General features: G+C 36.3%; 1 protein-coding gene across 3 annotated transcripts; it reads left to right on the top strand.

Annotated features, from left to right (window-relative positions):
• Window positions 1–282: 282 nt before the first annotated feature.
• LOC136223231 (pleiotropic drug resistance protein 2-like) lies at window positions 283–22852 on the top strand. Of its 3 annotated transcripts, XM_066011124.1 has the most exons (20): window positions 285–824; window positions 3074–3194; window positions 4627–4715; window positions 5107–5191; window positions 6589–6879; window positions 7760–7850; window positions 8836–9736; window positions 10399–10559; window positions 11197–11300; window positions 11378–11537; window positions 11628–11699; window positions 12674–12816; window positions 12904–13236; window positions 13318–13608; window positions 13781–13864; window positions 13959–14092; window positions 14189–14416; window positions 18643–18814; window positions 20087–20341; window positions 22391–22852. In XM_066011124.1, the coding sequence occupies exons 1-20, from the start codon at window positions 466–468 to the stop codon at window positions 22658–22660; spliced, it is 4344 nt and encodes a 1447-aa protein (XP_065867196.1). In that variant the 5' UTR covers window positions 285–465; the 3' UTR covers window positions 22661–22852. The 3 variants fall into 3 exon arrangements, with proteins under 3 accessions (XP_065867197.1, XP_065867198.1, XP_065867196.1); XM_066011125.1 differs by lacking the exons at window positions 18643–18814; window positions 22391–22852 and having other exon boundaries at window positions 283–824; window positions 20087–20226; XM_066011126.1 differs by lacking the exons at window positions 18643–18814; window positions 20087–20341; window positions 22391–22852 and adding an exon at window positions 15537–15884 and having other exon boundaries at window positions 283–824.
• Window positions 22853–26196: the final 3344 nt, after the last annotated feature.

A 26196-nucleotide genomic window follows, 5' to 3' on the forward strand; every position in this document is an offset into this window, starting at 1 on the left:
TTGGTCTCAAAAAGGACAAAGAAGGAAGGGTTAAACTATTTAATGAGATCATTGACATGAATGCGGGTAGCCTTGCTCGCCGCACCTCTAACATTCCAAAGAAGGGGAGACTACAGACGCAGGCCCATGAATTTGCGTTTTTCCATTGATAATAAAATAAAAATATATTATATAAAATGAAAAATATAAAAATTGACTTTATTATAGAAATAGCCACTATGATTATTATTATAGAAATTTTCCGTTTAATGCGATAAGTTGTTCGTCATTTAATTTCAGTTTCCAACATGACTCTCGCTGCAACTTGCTTCCATACCAGACCCATGAATCTGACAACTTCTACTACTACTACTATAGACCTGCATATAAATAAAATCTCCCATCACCATTTCATTCTCCACAAAAAAACTATTCCTAGATCAAAATCTTTCCTCCTTTATGGAATAATCTTTAAATCGATTAAAAATGGCAGCCGCATTAGCTGCCGATGATATCGGCAGATTAAGCCAGAGAAGTTGGGGTTCAGCCAGTTTAAGAGAAATGTTTAATCCACCGGATGTGTTTCAACTGAGTGCAAGATACTCGGCGGTGGAGGATGAGGAGGCGGAGCTGCGGTGGGCGGCGATTGAAAGATTGCCGACTTTTGATAGAGTGAGAAAAGGTATGTTGAAGCAGGTTTTGAGTAATGGAAAAGTTGTGGAGAGTGAAATTGATGTTACTCGGATTGGAATTGAAGATAAGAAACAGTTGATGCGAAGTATTCTTCAGATTGTTGAACATGATAATGAGAAGTTCTTATTCAGGCTCCGGCAGAGAACTGACAGGTTTGCTTTTTTTACTTTGTTCATCTTGTTCATATGGTGTTTGATAAAATTACTCAAAAGAAAAATTCCAATTCTAGTTTTTGATTTCGCTACAATTCGAATTTGAAAATTTTCAGTATACCGCACATTCCGTTTCGTTCCTAGAGAAAAAGCCAACTGTTAAATCTGGTTTTCGAATTTTTTTTTTTTTTTTTGACTATTTAGTTTGGTTCTAATATTTGGTTCGGTTCTAAAATGTCGACTTTAAAAATATTAAGAATTTAAAAATCTCGAGAACTGGATCTAACTAAGTAGATGATACAATTCGATTCAATCTTATATAAAAAGTCAATGGTTCAATCTAGTTCTAAATCGTTTTTTTTTTTATATTCGGTCCAATTTAACAATCTCCAATTTATTTAGTGATATTAGAAAATTAAAAATATCTAGAATTGTATCTAATTAATAAACTAGGCTCCATTTTAGATAGGTTTTCGGTCTTAATCAAGATAGGGCAGGGACGCGTCGGAACGGAACGGTTGGTGGCTGCTTAGTCTCATCCGAGAGTCTAATCTCTTTGTACTGCTTTTTTTTTCAAATTCGGTTCGGTTCGGTTCGGTCCTATAAAAAAGTCAACGGTTCAATCGGGTTCTGTTTTTTCTTCCGGATATTCGGTCGGTTCCAGAATCTCAAACATATTTAATCAGTAATATTAGAAATTTAAAAATCTCCAAAATTGGACGTAAGTAAGTCAACGTATAATTCGGTTCGATCCTATAGAAAAAGTCAACTATTTAATTTAATTCTCTCAGTCCTAGATTAAACCCCTATTTGGTCCTATGTGGTATTTAAAATTTTATTATGTACTCCCATAGGCGACGTTTAAACCATTTCGGATGAAAAATCACATGACACAACTTTTGACACGTGACATCAAAATATAATAATTTTTTCAATTTTTTTCTGTAAATTTAATATCTAGATAAATAAAAAAAAATTAATTTCTTTTTTATCCGTCTATTAAATTTATACGAAGAAAAAATAATTAAATCAATTTCACATATGTATACAAAATTGTGTGACATATCAAATCTTTTAATAAATGATTAATTCTATCGATGCCTTCTATGCTTACCTTGTTTTTAATAAAATAAATTTTACTTTATTTTTTCTACCATTGGATGAGCTTACTTTGTCAAAGTTCATAATGGTGAAAAAACAAAATAATGCTTACTTTGTCAAAAACAAAGTAAACATAACCTAACCCTAATTCTATCATCTATAAAAAAAAAAAATAGATAAATGGATAAATATTGTCAAATAATACAGAAAAAAATGAAATTATTTTTGAGATAACACATGTAACCAAACATGGGTTTAGTCCTACTTTGTTTAAATGTTTGTTCATAGGCTTAATACATTTTGGTCCCTTGACCAAAAAAGTCAACTTTTCTCTATATTTTAAAAAATTCTATTTAAAATGAGTAATTAACTCTTTGAAAGTTACCTATTAACACCTTTATTTCGATTTGTTCAAAAAAGTCAGCCGTTTTTGTACTTTGAAAAATTTATATTTACACTAAACTTACTTAAAGTGACTAATTAACTCCCTTAAAGTTACCTATTAGCCTCAAAACTTTCTCAAACTGACTTTTTAGTCCTTTGAATTTTCTTAAAATGTATATAAGAAAATGTATAGAACGAATTAAATGCATCATTGATCATTAAACTTACATGGTTGTCTCAAAATGGTCACCCAATTTCAATTTGTCTCAATAATTAGGTCACTCCGGCGATTTCAGTAATTAAAATGCATTAGCATGATGATATTGGTGACACATTAACATAAATAACTCAGATATCTGACCTAAACGATACATGTGCTACATGGTTGTCATGTATCGATTATTTTTATGAAAAAAAAACACAATTTTTACTTCATAAAAATAACTGACACGTGCTGTTTCAGTCAGAGATTTGAATTGACTTATTCTGACGTGTCAGCCATGATATCATTATGATGCCTTTTAACCATTAAAATCGTTGGGATAATCTAATTGAGACAAAATTCAAAGTTGAGTGATTTTATTGAGACAAATTGAAGTTAGATGACCATTTTGAGACAACCATATAAGTTCAGTGACCAATGGTGCATTTAACCCTAAATACATCATTTTAAAAGTATAAGAAACAATTGAATTTTTTTACCTTGTTACCGAAAGAACTGAAAATGTGATTTCCTCTTTCATTTTTAATTTTGAATGGAACAGGGTAGGAATTCAGATTCCTAAGATGGAAGTGAGATTTCTAAATTTAGAGATTGAAGGAGAATCACAAGTTGGAAGCAGAGCACTTCCAACTCTTCTCAACTCTGTTCTGAATGCATTCGAGGTACTTTTTTTTTACTATGTAAATTACACCCATGGTCCCTCAACCTTTATTATGGCTTCTGAACTGAAAACATATATTATGACTAGATTTGTTCACGGGCCCGGGTACCCGCCCGGCCCATCCAGGCCCGTGTATCTTAGGCCGGGCTTGGACATGAAAATTTATCTCTACACGGGGCGGATTTTGGGATTTATAAAAATAGCACGGACCGGTGCAGCCCGGCCCGCCTATTAATATTAATTAATAAATTTATATATTTATTTTTAAGCATAAATTTAATTTTCAAGCATGTATATTTAGGTGGGCTTATATGGGTTGAGTTTGAAATTTGATTTTTGAGCCCTAGCCTAGCCCTGCCCGAGCCCATCTAAATTAACAGTTGGTTGGGCTGGACTTGGGCTAAGCATTTGTAGACAAAAGAATGGAGTATGTTTAATTACGACCTGAGCCATGGACATGTCTAATTATGACCTATAAACTTTGCACTTTCGTAACAGTTAAATTACACTCATGGCCCCTGAACTTTGAAGTTACTTTTATTATGGCTCCTGGACTTCATAATTTGATATTGTGGCCCCTGAAATTTGCAATTTACTAATATTATAGCCGATGCAAGATGACTACTCCAATAATAGGGAACCTTACATTGTAGAACTAATGAAAATGATATTCTAAGCAACTTCAACTTTCGAACTTTTTGATTTTAAGTTCATTTGAGTGTTGTTTAGTTAGAAAAGAGAAAACAATTCTTTAGAGAGAGAACTCGGAAAATGGTGATTGGAAAATAAAAAAGGTGGTTTTATTGGAAATGTGGTTGTTAACAACTTTGGTTTTTGGAGTTTTTTTCTATCGTCATCAGTCATTTTGACTTGGTCAACGGTAAAAAAAAAGTTCATCATGTTAGTGCAAAGTTCATGGCCATAATATTTGATTTTGAAGTTCACGTGCTATGGATGTAATTTACCCTTTTAGTAACAAAATGACATCTTTTACCATTGATGAAGATGACCACTTCAATAGTAGGTAGCCTTCCATTTTAGAGCTGATTGAAATAGTATTCTAAACAACTTGAACTCATGAACTTTTCAGTTTTGAGATCATATTTAGATGTTGTTTGGTTATGTAAGAGAAAGTGAGTGTTTAGAGAAAAAACTGCTCTGAAAATGGTGATTTGGAAAATCGAAAACAACTGTTTCATAAAAAATACATTTCTAAGCAATTTAAATTTTGAATTATTCCTTTTTTAGATCGTCATCGAATATTTTGACATGGTTAATGATAAAGGGAGCCATGATGTTAATAAAATGGAAAGTTCACGGATCATAATGTCCGATTTTAAAGTTCAGTAACCATAATGTCCAGTTTATTTTGTCATGATTAGTTTGATTCTACCTCAAACCGATTAACTGATCAGTTGAATTTGGATGAACAGGGTGTTCTTGGTACCATTGGACTTTCTCCATCTAAGAAAAAAGTTATTAAGATTCTCCAAAATGTGAGTGGAGTAATAAAGCCATCAAGGTATGCATATGGAATTGGAATGAGCCTCTTTTTTTATTGTGATATTCAAAATCTTGTCATTTAACTCACACGCTATCATTTGGTAACATTTGACTTTCCATCTATTTGCATAGATGACATTTAATCCATTTTGGATAAAAAATTAACTGATTAGACGTTTATATGAGGTAAAAATTTTGTCATATGAGAAAATTTAACAAATCAGTCAATTTTTCATCCAAAATGGGTTAAATGCCACCTATAATATGAGGGGTCAAATGTTACTGCATGGGAGCAACTGACAAAATTTTGGTTAACCCATGATCAAAATATGCCTTTATTCCTATTGAATTTGAATATGCAGTTAGATCAGAATTTCTTCATTTTCTTATGAAATTTCTACATTTTGAAGGATAACATTACTTTTGGGGCCGCCTGGTTCAGGGAAAACAACTCTACTCAAAGCACTTGCAGGCAAACTTGATGATGATTTAAAGGTTTGTTTCCTCTTCTTAATAATGCATGTGTCTTCCCAATTCTATGTTGCATGTGAACTTCTCTTTAATAGTGTTCTGTGTCCGTGTCCGTGTCCGTGTTCGTGTTCGGTTTATAGACTATTTTATGAAGTTTGTGTTTTAAAAATAACGTTTTCGGTGTCCGTGGACAGTGTCTATTTTCGTTTGAAGACTATTTTATGAAGGTTATGTTTCAAAAATAACATTTCCGCTGTCTGTATCCATGTCGTGTTCATTTTCGTTTGAAGACTATTTTATGAAATTTATGTTTCAAAAATGATATTTCTAGTGTCTGTATCCGTGTCTGTTATGGATCCAAAGCAACCCAAACCTTTGCAAGTTTATAAACGGTTCTCACATGGCAGAAAGAAGAAGTTTGTTAATTAATTTTCAGTTATTTGTGTCTATATTTCAGTTTGCAGACAGTTTCTTTGTAATAACTGTAAATAAGCAGTTTCCTTATAATAACGGTAAACAAGCAGTTATGTGTGTTTTGGGTTGAATTAAATGTAGAGGAACAAAGGAAGAATACCTAAGTTCCATTTCATCAAGTAAAATTCAGAGATCTGAGGTTCTCTCTTTAATTGATCCTCAATATTTAGAATCATAGGTTCTAAAGGCAGAAAACCTAAGAAGAAGAAGGTAGAGTTACCTGGTTCTAGACCCATAACTAGATCACTAACTCGGGACCATAACAGTGTCCTTGTCTATTTTCGTTTGAACACTCTTTTATGAAGGTTATGTTTTAAAAATAAGGTTTCCAGTGTCCGTGTCTGTGTCCATTTTCATTTGAAGACTGTCAGCTATTAATATGAAGTGGACCTTTAACTATCAGCTTGAGCTTTTAGCTAAAACGGTTCCATGACATGGTATCAGAGCACTTGTGACCAAGTGGTCCTGGGTTCGATTCCTGGCAGCCCCATTTGTTGAGTTATTTGCAGGACATGGTAATATGGGCCTGTGTTGTCACGCTTCAAGCCCATGTTAGCTAAAACGGTTCCATGACAAAGACGATTTTATGGAGGTTATGTTTTAAAAATAACATTTCTGGTGTGTCCGTGTCCATTTTCATTTGAAGACTATTTTATGAAGGTTATCTTTTAAAATGAGGTTTCCGGTGTCCCTGTCCGTGTCCATTTTTGTTTGAAGACTATTTTATGAAGGTTATGTTTTAAAAATAAGGTTGTCGGTATCTTTATCCATGTCCATTTTCGTTTGAAGACTATTTTATGAAGGTTATGTTTTAAAAATAATGTTTCCGGTGTCTGTGTCCAATTTCGCTATTTTATGAAGGTTATGTTTAAAAATAACGTTTCCAGTGTCCGTGTTCGTGCAATATAACTTCCCATATATACTTATTTCAATATTTTGATGGACAGGTTTCAGGAAAAGTGACATTTTGCGGCCACGAGTTTTCTGAATTTTATCCTCAGAGAACCTGTGCTTATATCAGTCAGCATGATCTTCACTGCGGTGAGATGACAGTCCGTGAAACGCTGGATTTCTCGGGACGTTGTATGGGAGTCGGAACAAGATACTATATGCTGTTAGAGCTTTCAAGACGAGAAAAAGAAGCCGGTATCAAACCAGATCCTGAAATTGATGCATACATGAAGGCTACAGCTGTGGCTGGTCAGGAAAGCAGTTTGGTCACTGACTATGTTCTCAAGGTTTGTTTAATCCGGTGTAAATTACATCCCCGGTCCCTTAATTTTGTTCTTATTTTTTTATGGTCTTTGAACTAAAAACAAGACATCGAAGCCCCCTACTGTGATGATTTTCGTCGCTAAACTATATCTCCGCCCCCTTTGACTATGTTTTACCAACCGCCCAAATTCGTCGTCAAAGGGGGCCGGAGCTATAGTTTAGCGACGAAAATTATCACTAACAGGATAGGGTAAAAATTAGCGATGGAATTGTAGAGGCGGTTTAAACCGCCCCTAATGTAGTTCTAGAATGCTCCCCTTTTAAGCTCCAGGTGCGGTTTTGATCGCCCCTAGTTATAACTTTACTAACATAATAGCCTTTTTACTCTTAATCAAGATGACCTCTTCAGCCTTCCATTATGGTTCTAAACAACTTTAATTTTTGAATTTCCTTTTTGAGGTCGTCATCAATCATTTTGACTTGGTCAATGATAAAAATTGTCATTATGTTAGTGAAATTGAAAGTTTAAGAGCTTTCATATCCAATTTTGAAGTTCAGGCAACTTTAATTTTTGAATTTCCTTTTTGAGGTCGTCATCAATCATTTTGACTTGGTCAATGATAAAAATTGTCATTATGTTAGTGAAATTGAAAGTTTAAGAGCTTTCATATCCAATTTTGAAGTTCAGGGGGTTTTAAAGAAACGGCAAAGTTGAGGGACAACAAGGGTGTGATTTACCCATTTAATCCATTATCATTTAAGCAGGAGCGTTCAAATGGACTTTGAGTTACCGTTTGATCTAAGCTAGTTAGAATCCTACGGTGGAGATTAAAATCATCGTAAAGCTTGGATTTAATAAGCGGAAAAGCTAATGAGCTTTTCTATATATATTGTTTATTTCAGCTTCTTGGATTGGATATATGTTCTGATATCATGGTGGGAGATGAGATGAGGAGGGGGATTTCTGGTGGACAAAAGAAGCGTGTGACAACCGGTATGTGTAAATACTAAAATCTCGGCTTAATCCATCTCTAGCTCATGTACTTTTCTAAAAAAACAAAAAATTTATTGCTCCCTGTACTTTTAAAATGTTCAATTTACCCCTTGAACTTGTTTAAAGTGACCTATTAAACCCCTAAAATCCATGTGGCAGAGCAAGAAGAAATTTTGAAAAAGTTGAAATTTGTACACTTTAAGCAAGTTTAGGAGTTAATAGACCACTTTAAAAAAGTTCAAGGGCCTAATGTTACCTTTTAAAGAATCAATTGTTTACTTTAAGGAAGTTGAGGAGCTTAATAGAACCTTTTCAAAATACATGGGGATAGTTGACTTTTTTAGTTAAGTACAATGGGCCAAAGATGTATTAAGCCCTAAAATCTCCATTGCTGCAAATTAAGGTGTATTAATAGTAATTTTTCAAATTTATTGCTTCATATCTTTTATGGGTAAATTACACCCATGGTCCCTGAACGTTTCCGTACTTTCACTATAGCCTCTGAACTTATAAAAGTTGGACATTATGACGCTTGAATTTTGCACTTTAGTAATATGATAACTCAACTTACTGTTGACCGAGTGAAAATAACGGATGATGACCTCCAAATGGAAAAGTACATGTTTTAAAGTTGTTTAATACCTCATTCTAAAGTTGTTTAATACCTCATTCGAACCACTGTTTCGATTTTCCAGATCACCAATTTCAGATCTTCCTCTCTCTAAACAACCACTTCCTCTCTTTTACCAAACAACACCTAAATGGCCTCAAAGGCAAAAGGTTTAAGAATTAAAGTTTCTTAGAATTCTACAATCGCAGGTTGCCTGTTATTGGAGTGATAATCATGATTCTAAAAGGGGTTATTATGTTAGTAAAGTGCGAAGTTCAGGGGTCATAATGTCATGATTTGAAGTTCACAGACGATAATGAAAGTAAGGGAAAAGCTGAGCTATTTCTGATTTTGAAAGTTTATATGAAATTGCAGGGGAAATGTTGGTTGGAGCAGCAAAAGCTTTCTTCATGGATGAAATTTCAACAGGACTAGACAGCTCTACTACTTTCCAAATTATCAAGTACATGAGGCAAATGGTTCATATAATGGATGCAACAATGGTCATTTCTCTTTTACAGCCTCCACCGGAAACATATGATCTTTTCGATGACATTATTTTACTTTCAGAAGGCCAGATTGTCTACCAAGGTCCGAGAGAGAACGTACTCGAATTCTTCGAACACATGGGTTTCAAATGTCCAGAAAGAAAAGGAGTTGCTGATTTTCTTCAGGAAGTAACTTCAAAAAAAGACCAAGAACAATACTGGTTTAGAAAGAATCAACAATACAGATATATCTCAGTGTCTGAATTTTCGGAATCCTTCAATTCATTTCATATTGGTGACCGGATATCCGAAGAACTCAGCATTCCCTTTGATAAGTCTAGAACTCATCCTGCTGCTTTAGTGACAGAGAAGTATGGAATTCCGAGTTGGGAACTCTTGAAAGCATGCTTTTCCAGGGAATGGCTATTGATGAAACGTAATTCTTTTCTTTACGTATTCAAAACGTTCCAGATAACATTCATGGCTATAATTTCATTTACTTTGTTCTTTAGAACTGAGATGAAACCGGGTACACGAGAAGGTGCGGGGAAGTATTTTGGAGCCCTCTTTTTCGGTCTCCTTAATGTCATGTTCAATGGAATGGCAGAGATTACAATGACTCTTATTAGGCTTCCTATATTTTTCAAGCAGAGAGATGCATTTTTCTACCCAGCTTGGGCTTTTACCTTGCCTATTGTTATCCTCAGAATTCCCTTGTCACTTTTGGAATCCGGCATTTGGGTCATTCTAACATACTACACCATTGGCTTTGCTCCTGCTGCAAGTAGGTGAGTTCTGTAATCTATTCATTACCATTTTTTTTGCAATCGTTTCTCTCAGTTAAGGATGTAAATGGGGCGGGGATTTCCCGTCTCCGACGGGGACGGGAATGCCGATAAGAATCCCCATGGTACGGGGATGGGGATAAATTTGTCCCCTGTGGGGGATGGGCAAAGGTATCCCCGATGATCCTGATTATTCCCCGTGATAATTGATTTTTTTTTTTTTTATGATTTAAGCACATTTTAATTAGGTGATTAGTTGTTTTCAATTTTTAGTTTCTTGTGGTATGGAAAATTTGAGAATGATTCTTGATACTTGGTATTATTAGCTACTGCTTCTTAAAAGTTTTAGACTTTACTGATTCCATATGGGGAACGGGTAATGGAGAGTGGGGAATGGGGATAAGTTTTTTGGAACATCTCTAAAGGGGAGTGGGAATCCCTGCGGGACGGGGATGGGGACAAACCTTTCCCTACTAACTCGTGGGGATGGGGACGCGGAACGGGGATGAGAAATGCATTCCTTGCCCCTCCACGTTTAAATCCCTACTCAAACACAGGTGAAATTGGCGATTTTAGGGCTAAGTTCATGGATAAATTTGACCTCGTGTCCCTAATTGGCGAGTTGAAAACTTAATGTTCTTGTGGATTTTCTCCAATTTTTTCAGGTTTTTCAAGCAGTTCTTGTCGTTCTTTTCAATACATCAGTCGGGTCTCGCTATGTTCCGTTTCATAGCAGCTGCTGGAAGAACAGAAGTTGCTGCAAATACATTTGGATTTCTGATCCTTTTATTGTTGTGTGTCCTTGGTGGCTTCATTATTTCCAAAGGTAACAAACCTGTCTTCCTTTGCTACTAAAAATGAATCACAACTAACTTGTAAATTACACACAACACAATACTCCCCCCACACAAACTAGTAAAAATTTTGCACCACTGCAAAATTTCTGATGCGGTTGAAGAGTAAGCCGTGGAGTTTATGGAAAAATATGATTCGATTGCAATTTGGTAAATTCTGTCAAGTTGCGTACTTGCGGTTTTTTTTGCGATTTTGGACCCTATTTTGCATTGAAACTGGCCCGCGAGCAAAACTCACGGCTTTGCGGTTATGTTTGGGTCTTTTAGCTAAATTCAGTCTTTGAAGCCTCCAAACTCGCTATTTTGTGTTTTTTGGCGACTTTTAGGGTTTTCTTTCCTATTTTTCCTATTTTTGCTTTTGTCTTTAGGTTTTCCTTTTCTGTTTCTAATTAGGATTTCCGTTTCTTTTAGTGTTTTATTCGCCTATTTAAAGACATGTTATCTTTGTAAGGAGGAGCTTGTTGATTAATGAAATTGTGATTTTTCGCATTACCAAAGTTCTTGGAAATTTTGAAGGTTTTTAGTAGGGTATTCGTGCATCGAATCAACTATTAGCGACAATCTGTTTTTATTCGCTGCGTCAATTTATGTTTAATTTTCGGTGTGCAGATGACATTGTATCGTGGATGCAATGGGGTTATTATGTTTCTCCTCTAATGTATGGACAAAATGCCATAGTTCTAAATGAGTTTCTTGATGACCGCTGGGGCGCTGTAAGTCGAATATTCTTTAACTACAGATTCGAATTCTTAATAATGTATGCTTCTTCACTATTTTTCTTCTGATACAGCCTACTGGCAATCCAAGTGAGCCTACAGTTGGAATTTCCCTTCTCAAGGAAAGGGGTTTCTTTACAACTGAAGGGTGGTTTTGGGCCTGCATCGGAGCGCTTCTCGGGTTTAGCGTTGTTCTCAACATTCTTGTTGTTTTTGCATTGACATATTTGAGTGGTATGTTGTCCATACGTTTATTTCATTAGCTCTTATGTTTCTTAAACTCATGTATTTACTTCATTATACATGTTCTTTTGCCAATACCAGCTCCCGTTGAAAAAAATAAGGCCGTTAACGTCTCTGATGAAGAGAAAAACGAGGTAGCAACCAATTCACAAGGTCCGTATTCAACCAATTCATGTATTTACTAGACAATTGATAGCTGCGCGACGTTTATTACTATAGTAGTTCAATCTTACATGTTCCATGTGTACATTAAGAAAAATACTATAAAGACTGGATTGATCCACTATTGATCACGGGTTAGTGTCGTAAGTGATCTCCGTTAGGAGACAAATTTAATAAGAAAACACAGATTTTGTAGGGATTAATAATCAGTGGCGGAATAATCCGTCCATAGCATAGCTGAATTTGTACAAATTCTGTAAATACAGACGAAATGTTTATGATTATAGATAGAAATTTCTGACGGTAAATATATCTTTTGTTATTTTCTCCGGGAGTCGATGGGTCGATGGACCCTCCTGTAGTTTCGCTCCTGCATAGATTCAAACGTGAGGCCTATCAAATGGTGAGAAGCTAAAAGGTCTATGTCCACTACAAAAAAAAAATGATCTATTACGACATTTGTGTAGACGCTTTTCAACATGTGTCTTCATACTTCTAAATTTAACGCCTTTATATTTGTATTGACTTTTAATGTTACTTAAGGACACTTTTTATTATTTGATGGCGCAACGGTAAACGTGTTGTCGTGTGACCAAGAGGTCACGGGTTCGAGTCTTAGGAGCGGCCTCTTGCCAAATAAATTGGCAGGGGAAGGCTTGCCCCAGTACACCCTTGTGGTGGGACCCCTCCCCGGACCCTCGCTCAGTGGGGACGCGTAATGCACTGGGCTGCCCTATGGTATTTTTAAAAATATTACTACACTTATAAAAAGGATTGGCATTTTACAGCACTCGGTGTACAATAAGACTTGGGGCACATTGCCGAACCTCGTTAAATTCTATGTTCTTTATTTTCTTGTGCACTGGTTGCTTTCTGCTTACACAAGCGCGCACTCAAGGCTTCGTATGCTTTGCAATCAAATGGATTATTTATCCTCATACCTGTAAAGTCTTATTTGATTTCAGGGATTGAATTGGTGGCGACTCGAGGACATAACAACTCAAATGATAATGTTTCCAGAAATCGGTCTATGAAAGGAATGGTTCTGCCTTTTCGGCCTCTGTCACTTACTTTCAACCACGTGAACTATTCTGTGGATATGCCTGCAGTAGGCCATTTTCCCCAAATTGTTTTATAATAATTAAACCTTTGGTATCTGAATATATCCTCACCATTTTTTTGGTGAACTTTTCAGGAAATGAAAGCTCAAGGATTTGAAGAGGATCGGTTGCAGCTATTAAAAAATGTCGGTGGAGCTTTCAGGCCTGGTACGTTGACAGCATTAGTTGGTGTTAGTGGTGCCGGGAAGACCACTCTAATGGATGTATTGGCTGGAAGGAAGACTGGTGGATACATTGATGGAAGTATAAGCATCTCTGGATATCCAAAGAACCAAGCCACATTTGCCCGGATAAGCGGTTACTGTGAGCAGAATGACATTCATTCACCATATGTAACAGTATATGAATCTCTCGTATACTCTGCTTGGCTTCGTCTTGCTGCTGATGTAAAGAAGGAAACACGGGAGGTATGTTGTTTAAGTACCAAAGGCAACTTCTTCTTTTTATGAGAAATGGGGGGAAAATGTAACTCGTATTTTCACTCGCAGATGTTTGTAGAAGAAGTTATGGAATTGGTGGAGCTAAACTCAATAAGGCATGCCCTGGTAGGACTTCCGGGAGTGAGTGGACTTTCGACAGAACAGAGAAAGAGGCTAACTATAGCAGTAGAGTTGGTTGCTAATCCATCTATCATATTTATGGATGAACCTACATCAGGTCTTGATGCTAGAGCTGCTGCCATTGTTATGCGTACCGTGAGGAACACAGTGGATACTGGACGAACTGTCGTCTGCACAATCCACCAACCGAGCATTGATATCTTTGAAGCTTTCGACGAGGTTTGCTTCTTGTTCTGTTTTGTTTAGATTTGGTTATCTGTGATTGTTTTCTTCAAGAAGGAGTGAGCATTGATATCATTGTTTTATATCGGTATAGATGTTTTTTTATCAAATAGGTGTCATTTATTGTATCGGTATCAATGTTTTAACAAAACGGTGTCATTCATTGCAGCTCTTGTTAATGAAAAGAGGAGGACAAGTGATATATGCGGGACCTCTTGGTCGCAATTCTCATAAGCTTGTCGAGTATTTTGAGGTGAGTAAAATCATTTCAATATGCAATCTCATGATATACGGAAGTATCTATGTCATCAAAAGTTGAGCAAAACATCTCCAAATTTCACTTGTAGGTGGTACCGGGAGTTCCGAAGATCAAAGAAGGCTACAATCCTGCTACTTGGATGCTAGAAGTCACCTCTACTTCAGTAGAGGCACAACTTGGTGTTGATTTTGCAGACATATATACCAATTCTGATCTATACCAGTAAGTACAAGGAAATGTCTTTTCGGGTAGTATCAAACCTCCTACATTGTGATTCAATGTAAAAACTAACATTTCTGTTTCATCTGCAATTTTCAGGAGAAACCAAGATCTCATTAAAGAATTGAGCAATCCGTCACCGGGCTCCGAGGACCTTTACTTCCCTACAAAATACTCACAAAGCTTTACAACTCAATGCAAGGCATGTTTCTGGAAACAATACTGGTCATATTGGCGGAACACGCAGTTCAACACAATCCGGTTCATTATGACAATTGCCATTGGTCTTATGTTTGGTGCTATATTCTGGGATAAAGGGCAACAATAGTAAGTGAAGAACATTTTGTTCAAAATATTCTTAAAATACTAAATTTTGTTTATTTTGAGTGTTAAATGCATCATTGTTCATTGAAAACTTTCATGGTTGTGTCAGGGTCGTCGCTCAACTTCAATTTGTCTCAATAAAATCATTCAACTTTAAATTTTATCCCAATAAAGTCACCTCGGCGACTTGAAGAGCAAAACGACAATGGAAAAGTGATACGACTGCCACATCACTAGTAGTCAACTTTCACCGCTGACCAAAACGGCATGTGGTTGCCACCTTGTCAGGCAGATGGCAGTCATGTGTTGTTTCTGTCAGCGGTGAAAGTTGACTAGTGCTGACGGGGAAGACACGTCATATTTCCGATGTCTTTTTTCAATTGAAGTCGCCAAAGTGATTTTATTGAGACAAAATTCAAAGTTGAATGATTTTATTGCAACATATAAAGTTAAGTGACCTCTTGCCAAATAAATTGGCAGGGGAAGGCTTGCCCCCAGTACACCCTTGTGGTGGGATCCCTCCGCGGACCCTCGCTCAGCGGGGACGCGTAATGCAACCGGGCCGCCTTTTTTTTTATATATAAAGTTAAGTGACCATTTGTTATGAACCTTGGCGTAGGATCTAGTCACAGGTCTAGACACAACACTCTTCTTTGAATCTATATTGAATTGACAAAAGCAGACTCGTCCTTGACAGAGCCCTTTTCTAATTCTCAATTTTGAGAGAATAAAAGTTCTTTTTTTTTTTTATTGAATAGACAAGCCTTTATTTATAGGCTGTAAATACAAAATAATTCTAGATCCTAAATTATAGGGATAATCATATCACCCCTAAATCATAGGAATCAAGACTAACAATTAAAGGAAACAAAATAATTGTCTTGAAATAACAAAAGGAAATAAATTTAAATTCTGCAATAGGAAAGTAAATAATAGGAAAGTAATAGGAAAGTATTTTAATAGGAAAGTAATTAGGCTGATGATTTCTTCTTTCTTTGGTAATGCCTTCCAATAAAGGCGTCCATATCATCACTCCCCAACTCGATTTTGAGCTTGCCCTCAAGCTCAAACCCTGGATAAGCTTCTTGAAAGTATTCTAATGGCTCCCATGTTGCATCGTCAGGAGAACAACTTGCCCATTGTACGAGCAGCTCGTGTTGACCTTGATTGAGCCTGCTACGGAGGATAGAGTGTGGGGCTGGCAAAGCTTTTCCATCACAAGAAGGCGGTAGGTTTCCCACAACAGCTGGAGGGGGCTCTTTATATGCCTTGAGAAAAGACACACGAAACACATCGTGGATTCTACTTTGTCTTGATATCATTAGCTGCCAGTAAGGTTGAAGTCGCAACCAGACCCAATCCCCAATTACAAAAGCCAACTCTCTATGATTAGAATCATAAGAGTCCTTCTTCCGTTGTTGGGCATGCCCCATTGAATAAGAAAGAAATCGAGGGGGTTCTCTACATGCTAAGGAAAACCTTGTCGTGATAGACTATCGATTGAGGTAATCCATGGAGATGAAATACCTCAGCAAAGAATATACCAGCCATGGAGAAAGCAGTACATGGATGGGCCAAGGGTATAAAATGAGAAGACTTCGTAAACCGATCTACTACCAACAATAACACTGACTTCCCTCGATCTTTAGGTAAGCCCTCCACAAAGTCTATAATGATATCCACCCAAATTTGTTGCGGGATCTCAAGAGGTTGAAGTAGTCCTATAGGTTGCAAGTTTTGACTTTTATGAGTCATGGCTGACTTTTGGGTTTGCATCAAACTGAGTCGGGGTTTTGGCATAGGAGGTTGTCCTCGCCATAAAATCTTATTTCGTTTAAGGTTAGGTTTCATAGTCAAGGAGCTAAAGTCCCACAGGATATGTTCAAGGGTATACAACCATTTGACTCCCAAACCCACGTCGAATCCCTCTAATGGTATAGTATAAAAATCAGCCTTAAAAATATGGTCTGCAACATGAAGAGATACTAATTTGCATATTCCCATGCTTGAAACATGCTCTCCATTTGCCACTAGGACTTGCAGCCCTGGTCGTTTCCCAAACTTTAGTCCCAAACTTGAAAGCAAGCCCTCACGAAGAAAGTTGCGTGTGCTGCCCCAATCGACCAACACTGAAACACTAACACCCGATATCTTTGCTAGTATCTCCATGGTAGGAGAATTGCAGGTTCCGCTAATGGTATTTAGAGAAAGCTCAAGATCTCCTGTCGTCTCTTCCTCTTCATTATCTGAATCTACTACCTCAATCCAAAATAACCATTTGCATTTATGTTCCTGTGTATAAGATTCATCACAAGTATAGCACAGTCCATTGGCCCTCTTTTCAGACACTTGTACTCGTGTCAGCTTCTTGAAAAATGGCGTGGAAGAGTTCAATATACTACCACCTCCTATTGATTTGATAATTTTTTCCCCACCTTTTGCAACCATGTTCTTGCTAGTGGAGATAACAATTTCGCTTCTGTTAGATTTGGGGATGGACCAGTTTGTGTTGGATCGCGAGGCTAAGATTGATTGTGAGATTCTTTGTTTATGTTCTAATGTCCGAGCCATATGGATAGCAATTCCGAGGTTACCTGGTTGTTGGAACTCAACATCAATCCGGAGTTCTTCTTTCAACCCAGCGGTAAAAAGATCCACTTGTTGGCGAGGAAGAAGTCCTGAAGTCCGAGCCAATAATGTTTGGAATTGTCGTTGATACTCTTCTACTGAACCAGATTGCTTGAGTTTGGCTAATTCTCCCAAGGGATTATTACTCATAGCTGGCCTAAGGTCATTAGTGCCGTCATAGGTCAAAAATTCCATCTTGGAATAATGAGGTCCCATAGATCTTCCCATGGGTGGTTCAGGTCTGCAACCTAAACTTGAGGTTCTGCTGCTGCCAGGAATTCCATTGCTTTGTCCCTCTATATTATTGCCGCTAGATCCCTTCTCTTTTTCCCGAATTGAAATGGATAATTTCGCAATTTGTTTCTCCAGTGCACTTTGATGAGACGACATTTGTTCCATAAAAGCATCTAGCTTCGACGCCAAGCTCTGATACCAAGTTGTTATGAACCTTGGCGTAGGATCTAGTCACAGGTCTAGACACAACACTCTTCTTTGAATCTATATTGAATTGACAAAAGCAGACTCGTCCTTGACAGAGCCCTTTTCTAATTCTCAATTTTGAGAGAATAAAAGTTCTTTTTTTTTTTTTATTGAATAGACAAGCCTTTATTTAGAGGGCGAGCCTTGGCGCAACGGTAAAACGTTGTTGTCGTGTGACCAGAGGTCACGGGTTCGAGTCTTAGGAGCGGCCTCTTGCCAATTAAATTGGCAAGGGAAGGCTTGCCCCCAATACACCCTTGTGGTGGGACCCCTCCCCGGACCCTCGCTCAGCGGGGACGCGTAATGCGACCGGGCCGCCCTTTTTTTTAGACAAGCCTTTATTTATAGGCTGTAAATACAAAATAATTCTAGATCCTAAATTATAGGGATAATCATATCACCCCTAAATTATAGGAATCAAGACTAACAATTAAAGGAAACAAAATAATTGTCTTGAAATAACAAAAGGAAATAAATTTAAATTCTGCAATAGGAAAGTAAATAATAGGAAAGTATTTTAATAGGAAAGTAATTAGGCTGATGATTTCTTCTTTCTTTGGTAATGCCTTCCAATAAAGGCGTCCATATCACCATTTTGAGACAACTATGAAAGTTTAGTAAAGAATGGTGCATTTAACATTGATGTATGCTCATTTGGGGTTAAATGCATCGTTAGTCACTGAACTTTCATGATTATCTCAAAATCGTGGCTCAAATTCAATTTGTCTTAATAAAATCTATCAACTTTAAATTTTGTCTTAATGAAATCACTCCGGCGACTTTAAGAACAAAAAAGACACCGGAAAAGTGAGACGGCTGCGACATCACTGGTAGTCAACTTCCACGGCTGACCGAAACCACATGTGACTGCCAAGTGTTTCGGTCAGCTAGGTGGAAGCCATGTGTTGTTCCGCCCAGCAGTGAAAGTTGACTAGTGCTAACGTGGAAGCCACGTCATATTTATAGTGTCTTTTTTCTCTTAAAGTCGCCGGAGTTTATTGAGACAAAATAAAGTTGAGTGACCATTTAAGACAACAATAAAAATCAATGACAGCATTTAACCCTTTATTTTGATGTATGCTGATTTGGGGTTGGATTGTGTCCTCTTCTTTTCTTATTAGTCAACAGCAGCAAGACCTGGTGAATCTTCTTGGAGCTGCTTTTGGTGCTCTTCTTTTCCTCGGAGGTATCAATGCTATAGCAGTGACTTCTGCTATAGCAACAGAGAGAACAGTCTTCTACCGTGAAAGAGCAGCCGGAATGTATTCCGAATTGCCTTATGCATTTGCTCAGGTACGCATTCGGAAGTCAATCTTGGTGACAGGTCTAGTTGTTTATGGCTCTTATACGGTGTTAAAAGATGATAAAACTGTTCTTAAGAAAACTAGAGTTGTAAATGAGACGAGCGGCTCATGAGCGGCTCGGTGTTCGGCTCGACAAAAGCTCGATCATGTTCGGCTTGATTTATAAACGTGCTTGGCTCGAAAGCTCGCGATGAAACCCGATTATAAGCTCATGAACAAACTCATGAACAAGCTCGATTATAATGTTTATGAACATGCTTATGAGCAAGCTTGGTTCGATTATTTTTTTAATAATAATATGAGTTAATTTCAAATAAATTCCCTGTGGTTTCACATTTCTGCAGATTGGTACCTCTGGTTTTTTTGTTACAAACTAAACCCTCTCGTTTCCAAAATTTTCATTTTTCATTGACAGGCCAAATTTGATCGTTAACAACCTCAAAATGAAAATTTTAAAGAATTACAGTTGTTTAGTATCATATTTACTATGGAACCACATTTTTTATTTTTCAAAATCATCATTTTTTATTTTTCTCTCTCTAAACATTAACTTTCTCTCTCATAAAAAAACAACAAAGTAAACAAAAATGAAAATTTTGCAAACCACAACGTGCAGTTTGTAAAAAAAAAACCACACGTACCGATCTGCAAAAACGTGAAACCACATGACATTTATTTGAAATGAATCCTAATAATATTTCTATAAAGCGGAAATGTACAAAATTTAGTTTTGTAGATTTAAAAACTATATAGTTTTGTGTAAAAAAAATTTCAAATCAATATAATTAACGAACATAATTAATTAGTTGTTCGCGTGAGAATTTCATAAAATGAATTAACGAGCTTGTCTCACGAACAAAATATTAAGCTCGAACTTGTCAATTTTCTAATGAGCAGGCTAAAGCTCAACTCGGTTGAGCTAGATTAGAGCCCTATTTAAAAAAACCTTAATTGTTAGGTTAAGCTTCTGAAATGAAATGGCTTTGGATATGGCAAGTGTCCTAGACAAATAGGTCTAGATTTCGAGTTACACGCTTTAAAATCGGACTTAATTTCTCCAAATGGCTCCTTTTTTATGAATAGCTACAATAACAATACATCTGTTTGCAAGTTTTTATACCACGAACTTGTGCTTGCAAAAAAGTTAAATCACATGTATTTTTTTATACTTTACTCTAACAATAGTACAACTGCTAAGTGTTTCGTTCTCTACAAGATTTCGAGTTATGTGCTTCAAATGATTCTTTTTTCTTTGCCTCAGGTGGCTATCGAGACACTCTACGATTTCGCGCAAACCGTAATATATGCTCCTCTTCTCTTTGCAATGATCGGTTTTGAATGGAAGGTCGACAAGTTTTTCTATTTCGGTTACTTCGTGCTCATGTGCTTTACCATCTATTCATTATATGGAATGATGCTTGTTGCCCTCACTCCTAACCCGCTTTTTGCTGCTATTGTTATGGGTTTCTTCATGAGCTTATGGAACTTGTTCTCTGGCTTCATGGTTTCCAGACCGGTAAGCAATCCGAAACTGACATTTTTCTTTTTATTTAAGATTAAACCCATATTTGGTTTTTGTAGTATCCAAAATTTGGTCTTTCGTTCCGGTGTTTATCATTTGATAACATTTGACCTTTGAAGTATTAATATAGGTGACATTTAACCAATTTTGGATGGAAAACTAATCAATTTGTTAAATTTTTTGCCACATGACACAATTTTTAACACTTTGACACGTAAATATAACATTTTTTCTTTTTTAATTTTGTGTATATGTCAGGCGTTAAAAATTGTGTTATGTGGCAAAAATGGGTTAAATGTATACGCAGATATCAAATGATAAAATTTTAAATATCACAAAGAACAATACGGAGTTTAATCCTTTTATTTATATCAAATGAACTTGGAAAGATGAAATGAATCATTTACTGCTTAAAATCACTAAACAAAAACAATGACAAAATTAGGAAGAAAAGCATAGAAGTTCGATAGGCAAACTTGGGGTTAACTGCATTGTTGGTCGCTGAACTTTGATGATTGTTGCAAAATGGTTAATCAACTTCCATATGTTTCAATAAAATCATTGAAATTTGAATTTTTTCTCAATTAAGTCACTCTGGTGACTTCAAGAGCAAAAGACAGCAAAAAGTGATGTGGTTGCCACATCAGCCGGCGGCAACTTTCATCGTTAACTGAAATGACATGTGGCTACCACGTAGATGACACGTGGCTTCCACCTAGCTTACTGGAATGATACATGTTAGGTAGGTTGTAGTCACGTGTCATTTCGGTTAACTAGATGGAAATCATGTGTCGTTTCGGTCATTACTGCTTATGTGGTATGCCCTGGCCAATAAGAGAATGACAGCTGTTAAAAATCAATTAATTAATTTGTTTTAAATAGTTATTTTTGGATAAGTACAATCTGTGAAAAGTCGTTCTCTTTTTCTATAAGACTGTCGCCTGTTTGCTCACTACCACTATTCTGTCCATCGTCTCCGTCAGTATCGCTGTGGTCTTTCTTATTTGTTCCTTTCTTTTTCTCTACCATTGAGATTTGATTTTTTTTCAGGGAAATATTTAGATCTGATCTTTTTTTTTTAGTTTTAATTATAAAAAACCCACAATGAGTTGGTGATTTATTGCGATGAGAATAAAAAAACATGTGAACACCCACAATGAGTTGGTGATTTATTGCGATGAGAATAAAAAAACATGTGAACCTTAGAATCCATTTGAGGAATTTTACAGAAAAAACATGTGAACCTTAAAATCAACTTGCTAAAAAGCCCACAATGAATTGTGATTTATTACTTGATTTCAATGAAACTTAGAATCCAAAAACATCAGTTCCATGTTGCAGTTCATTGAAATCAAGTAAAACAGAGGAACATCGTAATTTAGCAGAAATAACATAAATTAAAAAAACCCAAGAATAGTTCCATCTTTTTCTTGAAAGCAGAGTAGCTCCATCTTCATGTATATTTATTTTTTACCATTGATATCCACCGTTTGGGTCTGAAAATCAACCCAGTTGTGGCTTTCAAGTGGTTATCCGCAGTACTCTTTTGGAAAAAGAGAATGACTTTTCACAGATTATACCAATCCAAAAATTATTAGGACAAATTAATTAATTGAGTTTTTTTAATAGTTGTCATTTTTTTATTGGTCAGGCATACCACGCTCAGATTCTGACGTGGTATGCCTGACACATAGTATAATTTCTCCCTAAGTCCTCTCTTGATCATAAAAAAAAATAAGTTATCAAAATAGGTCTATGGTTTTTTGTGGAAAAGTATCAATTTAGGCTTCACGTATAAAATAGCACGAATATAAGTTTAACGTTTAAAAAAGATGCAGAACTTAACGGAGTAATATCGTTGACGTGTCTCGTTCCGTTATCGAGGCCTAAATTGATACATTTTTTAAACGTTAAGCCTATATTGGTGTTATTTTATACGTGGAGCCTAAATTGAAAAATATCACAAACATACGTTTAACAGTTGGTGTAACCACATTTTTTTTTAGATTTAATAACTTGACATTTGTAACTTGATTAATTCAGGAAATGCCTGTATGGTGGAGATGGTACTACTGGGCAAATCCAGTATCATGGACAATTTATGGAGTTATAACTTCTCAAGTTGGAGATAAAACAAGTATGCTTCAAATTCCTGGATCAGAACCCATGCCTGTAAATCTATACCTTGAACAAGTCTTTGGTTATAAGCATGATTTTCTTGTACCTGTTGTTCTTGCTCAACTTGGTTGGGTCTTGCTCTTCTTCTTTATTTTTACTGGTAGCATTAGATTCCTTAACTTCCAAAGAAGGTAAAAAGATTCTTATTATTTATTGGAAATGAATATTCCTTAATTTGTATATAAGAGCTCATGGACGGTTCCAGCAGAACCAAACAGTTAACAATTATAATATTGTTAGAGGGAAGTAAAAAAAAAAAACTACGTGATTTGACCTTTTTTTGTAAATACAGTTTTGTGGTTTGAAAACTTGTAAATATGAGTATGTGGTTTGTGCGGCATGCAAACGAAAACATTTCGTAAAAAATTATCGTAGCTATTTACCTCAAAAGGAAGTGATTTAGGGAAATTCAAAGTCCGACTTTGCAAATTATCGCATATATAGAGCATGACTTTGTAAACTAACTAAACCACAAGTATTTTTTTCATCGAAGAATTGACTCAAATTATTTAACTGCAAACTGCAAAAATGGAATTCCCTCTTTACAAGTTTTTAAAATGCAAGACTGTGTTTGCAAATCAGGCAAACTACAAATTTTTTTTTTTTTTTTTACACTCTACATTTATTGTTAAGAGAAAATATGTGAAATAAGTTTTGTAGGCTTCTTATTATGCTATTGTATGCTATTGTGATTGAGAGAAGGTGATTGAAAAAAAAAAACGACGATGTGCTATTATTGTCGATTTTGCATTCCATTTTAATTGACAATATTCCTATTTTTTAGATATGATTATTATTAAATTCAGATAGAGGTTAAAAATTATTTATAAATATAATTTTTAACCATTGAGATCTCAATAATGTAACTAAAATATATTTTGGATTGGAAATCCCTCTAAACCGGAGGCCCTCTGACTCCACGATTTGAGCTTTATGAGAAGATCTTTTGGCTTAATACATTGGGGCAACCCTGGTATGTAGTTAAATAATCCGATTGGTCGTTGAACATTGAAGATATTCGGGGAGTGGGAGTTGAGCCAATCTCAGGCTAATATTAATCTTGTTGAGGGGTTGAGGCATGCTGATGCTCGGGCAATGGATGCAGAGGCCAGGGTGGCTATGGCCAATGAGCGGGTTGCTGAAGCTGAGGCATGAGTTGTTGAGGCAACTACTTCGGATGCTCGTGCTCGGAAGGCTGAAGAGGCTTTTCATTTATGGGAGTAGGAGAATTCGAGGAGTGCTCGTCGTGTAGCACTAGGGCCAAGGAGCAGGCTGTTGAAGTTGAGGCAATTGCTTCGGACACTCGTGCTCGGAAGGCTAAAGAGGCTACTCGTTTGCAGGAGTAGGAGAATTCGAGGAGTGCTCGTCATGTAGCTGACTTGGAGGGTAAGTTGTAAAGTGTATGTGACTTCTCTCTACAATGCTGTGAGGCGAATGGATGACAAGATTAGACACTTAAGGGAGGAAGCCATCTAGGGTCGTGCTAAAATTTCCCGGCTGAAGGAAGAGGTGGAGGAAGAGGGTAAGAACCATATGTGGTGGGAGACTTGTCATTCCATGGTGCAAACCAGGGGCGGAACCAAGGGGGGGCTCGAGCCCCGGCAGGGGGAATTGAGAATTTTTTTTTTTTTTAGTAATGGTGTCTGGTAATATTTTGGAGAGAATTATATTGACTCTATGTAGTATTATTTTAATATTTAAAGGTAGATGAGATGGTTAAGGATGTTTACTTCTATTTAAGAGGTCCTATGTTCGACTCTCTTCAACTTCATTTTCTTTTAAGAAGTTTTTATTTATTTTTATTTTATTTTTCAATAATTATAAAAACATGTTACCATTATTAATTAATTTAAATGGACTCTTTATTTTTATTTTGATAACACTTTTGAATTCATTTTTAATATGTCTTTACCATTAAAACAATAGATATATTTAATATTCATTTTTATTATGTCTTTACAATTAAAAAAATAGACATATTTAATATTTATTTTTATTATGTCTTTACCACTAAAAAAAAAGTAAACATGTTTAATTTTCTATTAGTTCAATGTTAGTTTCAAAACAAAAATTATAACATTTTTACAGTTTTAATGCGTTGGAGGCTAAAAAAATTTTGCCCAGCCCTCACAGGTTGGACTTTGAAAATTTACCATCAACCGCACAGTTAATTTTCTTTTTTTTACGTTTTGAAATTTTTTTTACAGATATGTTTGAGCCCTGGGTCATCCGGGGTTCTGGTTCCGCCACTGGTGCAAACTCATGCCCATGAAGTGGAAAAGAACGTGCTCGAAGAGATCTGCCTGCTGGCGAACGCTTAGTGGCCTTTGGATAAAGAGCTCTTTTTTTCGCAATCTCTTCAGTGTTGTGTGTCTCAATTCGAATAGAGGATATTAAATGTTGAAGAGCCTGGCAGACAGAGGATCCAACCCTTCTGATTGTTGTCGTAGTGCAAAATGTTGAAGAAATGCACTATCATCATTTGAATCATTTTCAGACTCTCTTCTGTCAGGCTTTTCGCAAAAAAAGTATCCTGATGCAGATTTTCATTTCTGAGTGAACCTTTTTCCTCCTCCCATGATGAGCTTGCTTATAAGTTCTGTAATACGGGAATATTCTCTTCTCCGGATCGTCATCCCTTTCATGGTGATGAGCCGAGCGATGATGATGCTCCCATAAAGTAGCTTAGTTTTGCTGTCTTTTTGTTTTGTAAAGAAATATCATGTTTTAATAAAGTAATTTTCTTTTTTATTCAACTGTTTCTCTTGTCAATTTTTGACTGAATTGTTTCCGAGTTTTTGCTTTGATCTTTGTGCTATGATTTTATTTTGATTAAATAGACGTAGATGCGAGCCTTGGAGATTTCGACGTCGTTTTATTTGTTCAAAGGGTTTTATTGAACTCCTTTTTACTAGATATCGTGATTGAAGTCTTTATAGTATGTATATGATTGACCTTTAATATAATCCAAGAGAACTTTAACAACCACACTAAAGCCGAAGCGAAGATAAATAAATGATGTAATTTTACTATTTTCATTGAGGATATGTGTATATAGGGAATTAAAATAACAATTAAAATTGATAGTCTTTATTTGAGGGGTGTGGTGGCAGTTGAGAAGTCTTCATAGGATGGGGTTTCAGGTCCGGGTACTAGCAGAGCCACCCACTTTATTAGCTTGTATGTGTAGGTTTACACACTCTATTGTTTTGGTATGAATCTTCTTACTGAGCTCCCAGTTATTCCCAGCCGCTATGGGTTATGATGCCTCGGTGCTATGCATCGCGAGGCTGCCCAATAAGAGTTGTCGTGGCCTAGCTTTCTTGCCATTTTATGATTTATTTGAATATCTTCAGGCATATGAGGGCCCTGCCTCATGTTGGTCTTGGAGTAGAAATTTTGGCTACGACTTTTTGTCTTGTTGGCCCTTCACGACTTTGCTTTGCTCCTTAATTAGCCTCATGACCTTCAGTCAACTAGTTGGTCACCATTTTTGGGTCATTTTTCTAGATATCCCGGTCGGGCTTGATGATAGTTATTGCTTTTAGTTCCTACAACAATGTCTCATATTTGGCTATATTATTTGGTGTTGAGAGATTGAGTGGAGAAACGTACCTTAGGTTTATTTCGACCGAGCTTTGGTAATATCTTACTGCGGCACCTAAAAGTGA

This window comes from Euphorbia lathyris, chromosome 3, assembly GCF_963576675.1.
Source record: "Euphorbia lathyris chromosome 3, ddEupLath1.1, whole genome shotgun sequence".
Taxonomy (NCBI): domain Eukaryota; kingdom Viridiplantae; phylum Streptophyta; class Magnoliopsida; order Malpighiales; family Euphorbiaceae; genus Euphorbia; species Euphorbia lathyris.

Coding starts and splice junctions, on each gene's coding strand:
- LOC136223231 (XM_066011124.1), top strand. CDS start 466: ATGGCAGCCGCATTAGCTGCCGATGATATCGGCAGATTAAGCCAGAGA. Junction 11,700..12,673: donor GGTAGCAACCAATTCACAAG/GTCCGTATTCAA, acceptor ATTTGATTTCAG/GGATTGAATTGGTGGCGACT. Junction 14,093..14,188: donor ACCAATTCTGATCTATACCA/GTAAGTACAAGG, acceptor TGCAATTTTCAG/GAGAAACCAAGATCTCATTA.